At 60.8% G+C, this 14,335-nt stretch overlaps 2 protein-coding genes across 2 annotated transcripts; both read left to right on the top strand.

Annotated features, from left to right (window-relative positions):
* The first annotated feature begins 7 nt into the window (after nucleotides 1-7).
* RILP (Rab interacting lysosomal protein) lies at nucleotides 8-5,210 on the top strand. Its single transcript, XM_074160756.1, has 8 exons — nucleotides 8-262; nucleotides 583-706; nucleotides 1,141-1,262; nucleotides 1,458-1,649; nucleotides 2,110-2,279; nucleotides 2,429-2,551; nucleotides 3,842-3,925; nucleotides 4,276-5,210. Exons 1-8 carry the CDS (start codon nucleotides 8-10, stop codon nucleotides 4,430-4,432), a joined length of 1,227 nt encoding a protein of 408 aa, XP_074016857.1. The 3' UTR covers nucleotides 4,433-5,210.
* Nucleotides 5,211-6,085: 875 nt separating this feature from the next.
* On the top strand, nucleotides 6,086-13,830 carry SCARF1 (scavenger receptor class F member 1). Its single transcript, XM_074160596.1, has 11 exons — nucleotides 6,086-6,180; nucleotides 6,885-6,946; nucleotides 7,263-7,364; nucleotides 7,480-8,005; nucleotides 8,426-8,644; nucleotides 8,735-8,863; nucleotides 8,939-9,042; nucleotides 9,258-9,369; nucleotides 9,448-9,572; nucleotides 9,753-9,893; nucleotides 10,245-13,830. The coding sequence occupies exons 1-11, from the start codon at nucleotides 6,086-6,088 to the stop codon at nucleotides 11,249-11,251; spliced, it is 2,622 nt and encodes an 873-aa protein (XP_074016697.1). The 3' UTR covers nucleotides 11,252-13,830.
* Nucleotides 13,831-14,335: the final 505 nt, after the last annotated feature.

The following is a 14,335-nucleotide window of genomic DNA, read 5'->3' as shown; positions in this document are numbered from 1 at the left end:
GCGGGGGATGGCGGAGCCGCGGCGGGGAGCGGAGCCGCTCTGGCGGACGCCGCCGGGCCGCCTGGCCCCGCCGCACATCTACCGCATGGCGGAGGCGCTGGGCGCCGAGCTCCGCCGTCTCTCCGGCCGATTCGGGCCCGAGGCGGTGGCCGGGCTGGTGCCGCCCGTCGTGCGGCTCCTGGAGCTGCTGGAGGCGCTGGTGGCCCCGGCGGGCGCCGAGGGGGAGGCGGCGGCAGCGCCGGGCGGGCGGCAGGACGCGGAGGTGAGCGGGGCCGGGGGGGGGGGGGGGGGTCGCCTACGAGGTGGCACTGACCCACTCCTGTTCTCTCAGGGGTCCCCGTGGGGACAGCACTGACCCGGCTGTCCCCAGCCCCTGGGACGGCTCCCACCTAGCTGTCCCCATTCCCCTAGGACAGCACTGACCCGGCCGTCCCGGTCCCCCTGGGTGGCTCTGACCCGGCTGTCCCCGTCCCCCTCCCCGTGGTCGTTATGACCCAGCTGTCCCCAGCCCCTGGGACGGCTCCCACCTAGCTGTCCCCATTCCCCTAGGACAGGGCTGACCCGGCTGTCCCTGTCCCCCAGGACCCCGAGCAGAGGCTGTGGGAGGCCGAGCGCCGGGAGCGAGCCCTGCACGGCCGCCTGGCCCGTCTGGAGGAGCAGAACCGGCAGCTCCTGGGGCAGCTTGCCGAGAGCCAGTCCCAGGAAGGTGGGTGTCCCGGTGGGTTTGGGGTCCCCTGCTGCCATCGGGTGTTCCCATGGGGGGACGTTGGGCTGGCTACAGGGCTGAACGTGTTCTCTTTGTTGCCCAGCCCTGGAGACCCGTCCCACCAGGGTGCACAAGTGCTGTTTTGTTCTGCAAGCCATAGGGACCTCAAGCCCCCAGAGCACCCCCAAGTCCCCAGGAGGGTGGTGGGGGCAGACACAGGGTACGCGCTGCCGTTGCCAACACAAGGACGTGTCGGGCACAGCCTAAAACTCTCAGCTCCCCTCTTTCCTCGGTTCCTACTCTGCCATCTACCAGAAGCCGTGGTAGAACAAAGCCTTGCAGAAACATCAAGGAACCCCCCAGTGTTGTGGGGCTGGGGGATTCCTTGTGTCCCGGAGGCCACTCACGCCTGTCCCCCCCATGTCTGGGCTCAGACAGCACGGCGCGGAAGGAGCGGGAGGTGATGCTGCGGCTGAAGGAGGTGGTGGACAAGCAGCGGGATGAGCTTCGTGCCCAAGCCCACGAAATCGTCTGCAAGAGCCGAGACACGGAGGCGGTGAGCATGTGGGAGCTCGCGGGTGTGGTGTGTGAAGGGCCTGGGGACCTGCTTTCATGTCACCTCACCCTGGGGCTGTCGTGGTGGCTGGTGAGCCTGCCGGGGCAGATGCCTTTCCTTGTGGGACTGATGTCCCTGGGTGGGGGCCTGGAGTTGCTGCTGCGCCTCACCCTCGGCTGGCCCTGGGCCTTCCAGCTGCAGGAGCAACTGCATCGCTTCATGGCCATGAACGAGGACCTGCGTCACAAGGTGGCCATAGTGCAGGCTCAGCTCAAGAGCGCGCTGGAGAAGAAGTCAGACCTGGAGGCCGCGATGCAGCAAACCCAGAGGGAAATGAGCAGGAGGAGCAGGGCCACCCCTGAGACCCAGCAGCCAAACTCCAGTCTGGTGAGTCCGAGCCTGTGGCTCCGCTGCTGTAGGGTATGGCTAACACTGGCCCAACCTTCCCGTCCCTGCACGGGGCTCCTGTCTCGCCCAGACCTGCTGCCAGCAGGACACGGCCGCTGGAGTAAGTCCCACTGCTGGAAATTGAACAGTGCAGTGTCTGCGATGCCAGTAACACCTTGTAAATGTAAAAATTGGTAGAGGTGGAGGCAGGAGTGAGCGAGGCGAGGTGATGGGACAAAAAGCCGGGTGGGACTCGGAGGATGAGGAGGGTTTGCCACGTGTGGTGATGGGTGGCGGGTGCTGGCTGGGGAGCCACCGTGGTCCGTGGAAGGCTGCAGCGGCTCCGAACTAGCAAACTCATTCCTGAGGCTTTTCCATCTCTGCCTGCATGTGGCACCCTGCCTTGGGGTGAGGGCTTCAAGGTCTCCTCTTGCCTGCTGACTCTCTTTCTGCCCCCCAGGAGAGAGTGCCGTCACCCATGGAGGAGCCGCAGCACCAGGACGCGGACACGTGCAGGAGCCCTGCTCACTGCTGCTTCTCCAAGGAAGAGCTGCAGGAGATCCTGCAAGAGCGGAACGAGCTCAAGACCAACCTGTTCCTGGTGCAGGAGGAGCTGGCCTATTACCAGCGGTGAGCCCTGCTGTGCCGGCGTGGGGCAGAGAGCCGGGTCCTTCCTGTCCCTGCAGCCACCTGTGACCCACCAGAGGCCACTCCTGGTGCAGTCAGGGGGGGATTTCTTTGCCAGGTTCTCGGTTAACCGTCTGGCTGCTTTTTGCCAGGGAGCTGCTGAACGAAGAGCGAGTTCCCAGCTTCTTCTTGGACGCGATGAAGTCGACTATCAAAAGACAGAGAAAAAAAATCAGAGCCAAAATGCTGGGAACGGAGGAGGAGTCGGCGAGCAGGTGAGTCCTGCTCACCAGGAGGGAGGACGGGGAGCCTCCCATGCAGGGTGGATGTCAGCTGGTGGCACCGGAGTTTCCTTGTGGTTTTATGCCCTGGAAGGGAACTCCCCCAGGCCAAGAGCTGCCCTTCTCCTCCCTGCCTCCTTCCAGAGATCAAAGGTTTATTGTCAGCAGTGGATGTCTTGCTCTGGCTTAGCCCTGGGAGCGCCACAGGGGCTGGGCTCTTCTCTGCTACCGCTCGCGTGTCCCTGTCACCAGTCGCACACAGCCTGGCCAAATGCCACTCCTCCCTGTGTGGTAGTGGCAAAAAAGGGAGGTGAGGTGGTGGCACTGGGACCACTGGACGAGGCAGGCTGGTCCCTGCGCTGTGCGGTTGGAGGCTGTCCAACAGAGAGCCTTTGAAGATGGCAGTAGAGATGTTCCCTGGAGGCTCTGCAAGACGTTCGTGGGCAGCACTGGCTCCAAGAGACTTCTCACAATGGGGAGGGGAGGACCCCAGCGGTGTCTCTGCGTGTCTGCTGGCAGCGGGGGGGTGAAGCCTGCGCTAAAGCTGCTCTATGGCATGGGCAGAGCTGGATCTCACTGGCTTTTAGGGGCTTTAATAAAGGTCTGAAGGGGGGGCTGAGCTCTTCTGTGCTTCTGAAAGCTGCTGCTTGCTTGCGTCGGGGTCTCTGCTGGCAGCGGAGGGGGTCTGAGGGTGTTGGGTCCTGCGTGCTCACCTCTCTGCCTGGCGAGGATAGCCGCTGCCATGTGAATGCTGCCCTGCGGTCACCTCTTGTGTGTCCCCCTGCTCCTCGGTGAGACCTGGCTGTCACCTGCCTTAGCTCCAAGCCACAATCGGTGGTGCCAATTGTCAGGCTGTTGCCCCGTAGAGGCGTGTGCTTGCCATGGGGGTGTGTGATGCCTAAAGACTTCACTGCTGTGGCAACTGGGGATGCACTGTCTAAGTGTCCCTGCTGACCAAGTGTCAGGGGTTTGAAGCCGGTGCCTGAAGGGCCCTGTGGCTTGAGGTCACCGAGCCAGGCCTGGGCTTGCCATGAAACATGGCTCCATCTGGGACAGGAGCATCCATACAGCTGGCTGTGGCTTTGTGGCACATCACACCCCCGTGGTGCTTTGTGGGGACAGCAGCTCCGGTTCGTGTGCCCCTGGCTCTGCAGCCACCTCTGCACGTGTGGCTCTGCGGGGACACTGCTCAGCTTGGGAGGGAGTCCCAGGGTGGCTCTGGCACTCACTTGTGTCAAGCCCGTGACTTAGCGCAGGTTTTCCCCCCGCTCCTTTGTGCTGCAGCGATGAAGATGAGGGCTCCTGGCACCCAGCTACTGGCACAGACTGCGTGGATGCTCAGCCTCCCGAGTCCAAAATTAGGAGCTTGTAAGTTTGTTCCCATGCTCCGGTGCTGCTCAGCCGACGGAGAGGAGGTTTGGGGCTCTGCTGTGGAGCCATTGCCCGCTGGGCTTGGTGCCTGCCCTGCAGGGTACAACGGGGATGGAGCCGGGCTGCCTGGTGCAGGGCTGGCAGGGATGCTGATGCAGGAGGGTCACTCAGCTCAAGGGGGTCTGCTTTGCAGGCCTGGCTGACATCTCGGGGATGCTGCACGCTCCCAGGGGCTCACAGCTGGGCTGTGTCCTGCTGCTGCCACCAAACACAGAGGGAGGTTGGGATCTGGCCACTTCCCTGGGAAGGCTCTTCTCCCCCACAGCCGTTATCTGCTCTCTCTGCAGTTTCGGGCTGTGGTATCAGGGCAGCAGCAAAGACCCCCCCACATCCAGCTGCTCCGGAACATGGGAAATCATCGACTCGCTGGACACGCAGCTAGAGCCGGAGGGAGAGAGTGAGCCAGTGGCCGGCTCCCCCAACAGAGCCACGCTGCCCCTCTGACCCCACCTGATCAGGAGACGGATCTGGCCTTGCAGCAGTGTTTCCCGGCTCCTCTCCTGGCATCTTCAAGAGCGGCACAGCAGCCCTGACCATGTCCCCATGCCGTGGTGATGGTGAAGCTGCAGCGTGGGCAACCTTCCTCCAAACCCGCTGGGATGCTCGGCCGTGGGATGCCCCCTGGCATGGAACAGCTCAGCCCCTCCAGGCATCACTGCCCATCAGCCACCGTGCTTGTGCCCATGGCTTAGCTCCAGGGGTCCTGCACAGCCGTGGCTCTGCTCCCCACTTCTTCATGCTTGCAGCTCAGCGGGACAGGGGTCTGCACCCATTTGCCACTGCTGCACCCCAAAGGGGCTCTTTCTGCCAAACACTTCAACTCGCAGCCCAGGATCCCGCCACCGCGTCCTGCCCTGTGGGGGTATTTCACTTCACCCCTTTCTGTTTATACCTCCCCACATCCCTGCAATGTGAAGGTCGAGTTGGGACCAGCCGGGCACTGTCCTGGGGTCACGACACTGTGGGGAGGGGCTGATCACACAGCACTGGGTGTCCGGGTGCTCCCGTGTCTGGGAGCAGTCAGGATCAGCACCGCCAGTGCCACTCCTGCACTGGTCAGGCGTGGGGTGAATCAGTTTTGTACTGGAAGCTCTTCCTACTGGGAACCGGAAGACTGGAACAATCCTCATGTTCACGGGGCGAGTCGGTCCCCTCGGGTCAGGTACTTTCTAGCTCTAGAACTGGAGTTGGAAATAAATCAGTTTCATTTCTCCTCCAGGGTACCCACTGCAGCCTCTGCACTCTCCTGGCTGGGGAAGGGCTGGGTGATGCTGCCGGGCTTCGGTCGCAGTTTTCCAGCGTAGCCATCGCTCTTGTGTGCTGATGTAAAGAGCTGTGTCCGGCTGTGCCATGCCAGACCCCAGAGTCCTTTTCGGGGGGGTCAGCTGCCATGGGGAGCAGGGCTACAGGGGCTGCAGGGCTGGGCGCGATGGAGTTAAGTCCTGCATGACGGGGGGGGGAGCAGTGTGCTTCCAGCCCAGCCCCCCCCCCAGCCGAGCTGGCCTTGGGTAGGAAAAAGGTGTTTCCTGTGCATCTGCTGACACAAAGCTCCTGGGGAGACGGCGAGGTGGGACGGCAGCCAGCAGCCGTTCAAAGGCCAGCCTGGGGAAGGCCATGTCCCCATGGGGAATGTGGAGACCCCACCTCTCAGCCCCTGCCAGGGGTTGGCAGCGCCATGGGGCAGCTCATGAGGGTTGGGGCAGGAGGAGGCAGTGGAAACCTTATGTGAGTTGGGGGGATAGTGGCTAAAACAGCTTTGAGGGCAACGGAGGATGGCACAGGGGGAGCGGGACGACCACAGGTGAGATGTCCAGGCAGGCACCAGCCCATGCTTGGCTGTGCTGAGGCCCTGGACACCCATTTCTGCTGCTAGGGTGGTGGCAAGGGCCAAAAATAGCCCCTGTGGCAGCATTCCCTGCCTCCCCCTCCCCGCCGCACCCCTGACGTCTGGATCGGGGCGCCTCCTCCCACATTTCCTCAGGAAGAAACCCAAGGCTGGTGGGAGGAAGAGGCCGCACCACAGGAGGGACGGGACGGGACAGACACCGGTGCGGGGCTGCGGAGCTGCCGGGACTTGGGCTGTCGTGCTCCGCCGGGATGGGGAACGCCCGGCCCATCCTCTGCCTCCAGCTGTGGCTGTGGGTGCAGAGCTCTGCCCAGGAGCTCGACCCCGACGGCAGGAATGTCTGCAGGTAGGTGCCGTGGGGGTCCCCACTCGTGCCCCTCCATCTCCTGGGGCCTCTCAACAGCCCCAGGGGGTCATCTTCCATAGCTGGCGATCTGCAGCCTGGCATTGAGCGGGGGCAGAGACAGGGGTGATGCTGGGCAGAGTGGTTGGGACATGCATGGACATGTGGCACGCCCAAACCCCTTCTCCAGGGGTTATTTCTCATGTACCCCCAGTGCACAGGGCAACGGGGGGATGCGGGAGCGTTGGCAAAACTTCCACCGTGCACCAGGTGGGAAAAGTAGGCGTTGGAAACCCAAAAGGACTTTTGGAGCTGCCATCCCCTCCGCTTTGCTGCTACATTGCCTCTCCTGTTGATCTCGCCATCAATGGTGGTGTCTTTCGCTGCCTTTGCTCTCAGTTGCTGGCAAAGCTCTGAGCCGTTCCCAGACCATCGGGGACCTGGCACGGGCTCCGTATCGGCAGAGCCGGGCAGGCTTACCCCGCTGCCCAGCCCCATCACCCGCTCGGGCTGCAGCCTCTTAAATTTCCTTCTATTTTGTTGGCTTCCTTCCGGAGCAATGCCCCTGGGGCCACGCTGTTTCCCCGCCTGCCGGGCCCAGCCGCGGCAAAGTGCCCGCATTCACTTCGCTTTATCCGAAGTTGCGAAGCCGCACCAGCCCCGGCATCCCCCCGCCCCGGCTGACGGTCCCCGGGTCTCTCCCGCAGGCTCCCCGCCGGCCCGGCGTGTTGCCCCGGCTGGAAGCAGGAAGGGCAGGAGTGCACAGCTGGTGAGTGATGGATGGTGATGAAGCCCAGAGTTTGGTCAGGTGGCTCCTTGCAGTGCGGGGTGTTGGGGGAAGCCCTACAGCTCTCCTCGAGCGGTGGCAGTGGGGTGCTGCACCATGAGGACCCCCAAACGCCCACTGAGCAAGCTGCTAATGGTGCTGCGGCTCGGCCGGAGGGATGGAGCGGGAAGCGGGATGGAGGTTTCCCCGGGAAGGTTGCCTCAGTGGGAGGTGGCCGGGTGGCTAGGGGTCCGGCAGTGGGATGTGAGCTCGGGGCGGGGGCTATCGTGCGCTGACGTGCCTGTCCTGCCTCCGACAGCTCTCTGCGAGGGGGAGGATGCCTGCAGGGCAGACGAGATCTGCGTGAGACCTGGGGTTTGCCTTTGCAAACCCGGCTTCTTTGGAGCAGACTGCAGTTCTCGTGAGTATTTCCCCAGAGCTCAGCCCTCGCCATCCCCTTTGCTAGCCTGGATGCTCAAGGGGCTGTCGGGCTTCCCTGTCACCCCCCTGTCCTCACCGTCTCCTTCCCTTTGCAGGCTGCCCCGAGCAGTACTGGGGTCCCGACTGCAAGCGGAGCTGCCCGTGCCACCCCAATGGGCGCTGCGACCCTGTGAGCGGGCACTGCACCTGTGACCCCAACCACTGGGGAGGGCTCTGCCAGTTCCCCTGCCAGTGCGGCCCCCACGGCCGCTGCGACCCCCTCACCGGTGCCTGCCACTGCGAGCCGGGCTGGTGGGCACCCACCTGCAAGAAGCAATGTCAGTGCAACCCTGCCAGCTCCCACTGCGACCCCCTCACCGGCCACTGCCGCTGCCTGCCGGGCTGGTGGGGCAGGAGGTGCAGCTTCAAATGCTCCTGCAACTTCTCGCCCTGCGCCCAGGAGACGGGCAAGTGTGAATGCAAGGCTGGGTTTTGGGGGCCAGCGTGCCAGCGGCGCTGCGACTGCTTGCATGGCTCCTGCAGCACCCTCAGTGGGCACTGCAGCTGCAGCCCCGGCTACCAAGGCAGGAGCTGCCGGGACCCCTGTCCAGCAGGGAAATACGGGTCTCAGTGCGTGCACAGGTGAGCTGGGGGCAGTTGGGGGGTTCAGCGGGTACTCAGGGGTTGCAGTCAGACCTTGAGGGGGAAGTCATCATGGTCGTATCTGTCCCTTTGGCTGGACAAGGGCACTCGTCCTGGGGGGTTTGAGCATCCCTGGTTCGATGGAGCATCAGCATTGCCCTAAAAGAAACATCTTACTAATGTCAGCAGAAAGCATTGGCATCACCCCAAAATCTGGTCATCCTTGGTCTCACTCTCCAGGGTGATAAAGCAGCATCTCTCCCTGCTTGCCTCCTGCTCTCTTGCTACTACAGAGCATTACGCAGTACTGAGTATTTCCCTGTGGTCCAAACTGATGCTCAGTGCCGATGTGGGGTGAAACCTGCATTTTGGAGGGGTCGGGGTGGATGCCGAGGCCTCACTGCCCCTCTGCCTGTGCAGCTGCGGGAACTGCAAGCGCAGCCAGCCCTGCTCGCCCGTGGATGGCTTCTGCCTGGCCTGCCAGCCCGGCTGGAACGGGACCCTCTGCAAGGAGCCCTGTGCTCCTGGTTTCTACGGCGAGGACTGCCTCCAGCTGTGTCCCCACTGCCGGCAAGGGGAGGTCTGCGACCCAGAGACCGGGTCCTGCCAGCACTGTGAGCCCGGCTGGATGGGACCAAGGTATGCTCAGGATCAGGCCACCGGTCCTCACGGGGGGTTGTCCTTGCTCTGGAGCACAGCGGGGTGATGCTTTGCTCTCTGTCTTGGCAGCTGCAACAGCTCCTGCCCCACGGGCACCTTCGGCGATGGATGCCAGTTCCTCTGCCCCGAGTGCGTTGCGGGGAGCTGCGACCCCGAGTCAGGAGCTTGTATCTGCCAGGCCGGCTACTGGGGAGCCAGGTAACGCCGGGAGCAGGGCAGGGCCAGGGGCCTGTTCTCCCCATGGGCATTTCCCTCCTTTTCTCTCTCTTCCAGCTGCAACGACACCTGTCCGGAGGGGTATTTTGGAGTGAACTGTTCCTCGCCCTGCCAGTGCTCCCGGGGGACCTGCCACCCTGTGCGGGGTGACTGTGTGTTGAGTAAGAGCAACCTCAAATTTACTCCTCGGCACTGGGCAAGGGACTGGAATATCCTTGCTGGGGAAGGTGCTGGGAGGCTGCGATACAACGTGGTCCCACTTGGTGCCTCCTGGTCCCCAACATGAGTTGCCAGCTCCTGTGCTCTCTGTGAGGGGCAGCTCTACCGGCTTGGCAGGCAAAAGACATGCTGCACTCAACCCATCTTCTCTGCACAGGTTTGAAGGACCATGGGGCCCTTGCAGCTGCCATCCTTGTTCCTCTCCTGCTGCTGCTGCTCTGTGTCACCTGCTGTTGCTGTGGAGCCGGCCCAGCAGATTCTAGAGACAGGTATTTTTTTCATATTTTGCAATCCTCGATGCAAAACCCTGTCTCCCATGTCCCTTGACGTCCATCTCCGCTGTGCAGGGCGGCAGTGCCAGACAATGATGTTGTGGCCAGGATGAAGCATCATGTGCGGGGGGTGCTGGCGAACCTCAGTGCTATGATGCCTTGCTTTTCCCTGGGCGGCTACAAACTTCCCAAAGTCACAGGTAAAATAAGCAGAGCTGCCACCAGCCCTTCCAGGGTGTCACCTCCACCCCAAGCTCTCTGCATCGTCACCATTTGGGGGGGGGGGTCTGCAACCCCCCCTTGCCCCACTGCATGGCTCAGAGCAGGCGTTGCTCTCCCACCCTGGGGTGCCTGAACTCAGCTGGGTGTCTTCTCCCCAGTTTCCCACCACGACACGGAAATCCCCTTCAACCCAAGCTTCATCGAGCCGCCATCAGCTGCATGGGCTTCAGACAGCTCCTTCTCCTCCTCCTTTGACACCGACAACGAAGGACCCGAGTACTCTGTCCCTCCCAGAGAAGGTGACGTCCATGGCTGCTCCTCTTCTCCCCAGCCACCCACAGCCCTTCTGGGCTGCCCAGGGTGAATCCTGTCCCGTTACCAACCTTGGGCATCCCAGGCGTGGGTGCTGGGCACAGGCACATTTATTTTTATACCCTCGCTTTCCTGTCTGCAAGGACACACCGGAGCTATGCTTTGCCTCATGTGATGGGACATGCCTGGCATGGGAAGCCCCATTTCACAACCTCCTCATGGGGAAACAGTCCCAGGGACAATCCTATTGCATCAGCCCCTGTCCCAATGTCCCTGAGCGTGTCCCTGGGCACGGGATTAGTTCTGGCAGCCCTAAATCTCATCCTCTTCTCCCACAGGCATCCCACTGCTGGGGGGGGCTGAGCTGCAGGATGGGACATCCCCCCCTGCCGAGGCACTCCCAGACCCATCTGCCTTCGACTCTGAGGATGTCTCACAGCCCTTCGCCATCCCTCGCACCTCCAGCATCGCCAAGGCCAAGCGGCCCTCCGTGTCCTTTGCTGAGGGGACGAAATTCGGGGCAGCGGAGACCCCAAGCCCTGGGCGGAAGCCCAAGACCCCGTGGGGCCCATCCAAGCTGTCCCCAGCGCCGGGGGACACAGCAGCTGACCCCCGCACTGAACGACCAGCCAGCGATTGCTATGAGAGCCCCGAGCCCCTTGGCAAGGTGGAAGAAAGCCACCGGCCATCGCCCCGGGCCACCCCAGGGGGACGCCGGCGGGTGGTTTCTGGCACCAGGCATGTGGCCCAGAGGGTGGAGGCGCTTGAAGCGGCTGCAAAATCTGGCAGCTGGGAAGCAAAGGGGAAGGACCCTAATGTCACCACCATCTACATGATGGTGGGAACAGCTGGGCAGGACCCCAAGGCAGAAGGTGGTGGTGAGGGACCAGTCCAGGCTGTGCTCAAGCGGCTGGGCAGCTTGCAGAAGGGCAAGTGGGGTGTGAAGGAGGAGCCCAAGGTGAGGAGGAGCATTGAAGCCATCCAGAAACCACCCCGCCGGGCCCTGGCGCAGTGCAGAGACTCAGTGAATAGTTGCAAGCAGAGGGAAAGTGTCCCGGGGGCTCTCACTGAGTCATCCCCTGGCAAGAACCAGAATCTCCCTGGGAAGAGACGGTCCTTTCTTTTCGCATCTCCCTCGCCGAAAAGCACTGGGGCACAGGATGGGGCTGGCGATGCTGCATGTGCCACGGAGAGGAGCAAAAGTCCTGAGTTAGTCCTTAGCCTCGAAACAAAGGGGCAGGCTGACCCGGAGGAAGAGCCGAAATATGAGAACGTGACCAGTGGCAGTGCTGATTCGACCCCCAGCCCCGCCGATGAGCCACCGGTCACCCCTGTGGCCACCTGAGCCATCAGAGCCTTGGCTGGGGCAGCGGGAGCCCAGGAGGCCCCTCCGACCCCAGTGTCTGGGGAGCCAAGGTCCTCATCCGAGCTGTGAACTGGACACTCATTGAGCTTTCCCGTTCACCCCCTTTCTTCTGCACTGTGTTGCTGTCATGGACCCTCGCTGGCCAGCACAGCCGGCAGGACGGGTGATGCTGAGAGCCACAGCAGTGGCAGCCCCACGGGGTTGCAGTGCTTCAGGGCTGTTTTCTGCCCGCCCTGCCCTATGTGTCCCATTTCATGTCTGCCACAGTCTGGAGGGACAGCGATGCTATGGACGAAGTGGTGGCACCTTCTGGTCCCTGTTGGCTCAGGGACATACATCCTCCTCGTAAATGGAAGTAGGGCTGCTGGGGAGCTCAGTTGGGAAACACACAGGAAAAAAACCAATTTTACCCCATCGGCTTTCACCTTTCCCTGTCCCAGCTCCAGTAACACTGCTCGGAGCCTCTTGCTGTAAAGGTGCTTCTTGCTGGAGGGGATTATTTTGTGGAGCTGGGCTGGAGAGAGATAACAAGCAAGTTCAGTGAAAATTAATTTCAGCTGCTTATCTCGAAGGGCATCTGGGTCTGCAGGGGTTTATGTGTGTAGCTCTGGCTGCCTTTGTTTCTATGTACATGCACAGCACATGAAAAAGCTCGTGGCATGGCACAGGGTTTATCGATGGCCTTTTAAACTCCACACGATACCAAGCTGCAATTGTGCAAGAGCAAACGTGGCAGTTGGGCTGTGACCATCAACCTGTGCACCTGGTGCTGTTCTAGCCCTGATAAGGACGAAAGTTACACAGAAAATGGCATTTCCGTGGGTGCCTGAAGCTCCTACCATCTCCCATGCCTTGTTCCTGCTGCGGCAACACGTCGCTACGGGTGGCTGAGATGCGGTGAAGGTGCTGCAGCATCACCAGTGCAGCCAGAGGACCTCGGGCTGTCTGGGTGAGATGGGAACAAGGTCTCTGCCACCCAAGGCAGTCAAGATGCCAAAGAGGATTTGCAGCATGAACTGGCTGTAGATGTATCTAAGTGGTAGAAGTTTCTTGTATATTTTTCTCTTATTTCACACGGCATGGAAGCCTCTGAATGAAAATTAAATGTTACCAAAGCCCTTCAGGAGTTGGGTTTCCCAGCCGCCTTCCAAATCAAAGACATGGTGAGAAATATTCTCCAAAGTGTGGAAACTTGTCGGCAGCCTTAGGCTTTCAGGGTGGTTTTTCTTTTTTTTCATTTTCTAGTTCCGTTGAAGTAATTTTTGAACTCTCGCTTACAGAGCTGAGCCCAGAGCAGTGCCGGAGACTGGAGGGCAGTGGGAATGCGAGTGGGCTGTGAGTGTCCAGAGCGTCTACATTGCAGGCTGCGTCTCATGCAAAGCTCTGTGTGAATCCTTCTTCCGTTCTGGCACTGCTGAGCTGGGGTTTGGGGCATTTCAGAAAACAGAGTGGGTTTTACTTGTTCCTTTTTGGTTTTCGCGGGTGCTCCTCTGCGGTGCAAGGCACCGAATCCCCACAGTCCCATGTGGGTGAGGCTTCCAGTTTTGCAGACAGCATGCAGCACTCCTCCCTGCAGGGGTATCACCCACTGCCGTGATTATAACACCAAATATTCCGCTGTACAAATAAAAACGCTCATCCTGGCAAGACTCAAGCAGCAGCCTGGCCAGATCTCTGTTCTGCACAGGCTACTATTTGTATTGATGCTATTTTATTACAGTGGCAGGGACAGCCCCACATTTTATTTATAAGCAGCCATTTTTCCCTAATCGGTCGGTTATTTTCAGCCTGTGAGCCGAGCAGCGTTGTGCCAGAAGTGAATGTCACGTGAGCCAGTTCGCCCTGGGTACAGCATGTAAATAACTGACAACAACCCAGGATCCTTCCCTCACACTGAAACACACACCTGGCTTTGAGAAAACGCTGCCGCCGCTGCGAGAACCTTTCACGTTCACGGGCTGAGCAGCAAGGCAGGATGTTTTCCCCTGCTTGAAGGTGAAGCATCTTCACCCCGTCTGGGCGGCGCGAGGAAAACAAGCGGTGGATTTTCAGCGCGTGGCTGCCCGTGCGCACGCCTGCAGCGTGGTCGCGCTGGTGTCTTCTTCTCAGGGATGCTTCCATCCGGCTCTGCTGCAGTTTTAATTCTGGATGCGGGAGGTCTGTGAGCCAGAGCTGGCGGGTGAGGGAGGAGTTAACGTCTTCCCCTGCTGGATCTGTGACTTTCCAAATCCCGCTGCAGTGGTTTGAAGCCAGCCAGTGGGAAGCGGTTCCCCTGTGCAGGTCCTGTCTGTAGGCAAAGAGGTGTCAGTGCTCTCTGCTGGGGCAGATCTTGGCCTCCCGGAGGTAGGAACAGAGGCTCGAGCCACCCCCCATGGCCATGGGGGTCTGTCTCCCATCACCAGCAGCCTTCTCATCTTTACCAAATGGTCCAAGCTCTGCCTTTGAAGAGGACCACGTTGTTTACCCCAGTGGCTCCGTCTAAGCCTCCTGAAGACCTCCCTGCGTGGCCGGGTGGGAGCTGTCACCTCCCTTCCAGTCTAAACTCACTCCTGGCTAGTTTCTATAAATGTGACTCTGTGCCAGTGCTGTTCTTCAGCTTCACTTTATTTTTTTTCTCTCCATGATGTTTACTCAGTCCCTGGGTGTATTTATAGATGGCAGCAGATCACCTGATAGCTTCTTTTCTCCTTCTAGGATAGGAAAACTGAGCTCCCCCAGGCTCTCGCTGTTGCAAAGGGTTCCCGTGTCCCCAAACAGCCTCTGAGCCCTCCTTGTGCTCCTTCCCGTCACAGTTTGTGTTTCTTGGACACAACAACCAGTTCTGGGTGCTGAGGTCTCCCAGGGCCTCGTGCTATCTCAGCCTTCCTCTGCCTGTGCTAAAAACACCGCACTGATACAGCCTGGCTTGTTTTCTTTGGGGCTTTTTTTTGTTTGTTTGCCTTGGCCTAAATCCACTTTCCAGCTGTTGCAACGTTTGACCCTTATCCTCCAGTCGAGGAGTTTCCTCTTCCCACCCACCGTCGCCTGCCCCTTTCTCAGGGATGCAGCGGTGGGTGTACGTCC

This window comes from Numenius arquata, chromosome 18 (assembly GCF_964106895.1).
Source record: "Numenius arquata chromosome 18, bNumArq3.hap1.1, whole genome shotgun sequence".
NCBI classification, from domain to species: Eukaryota; Metazoa; Chordata; class Aves; order Charadriiformes; family Scolopacidae; genus Numenius; species Numenius arquata.
This window is presented reverse-complemented; position numbering and strand designations above follow the sequence as displayed.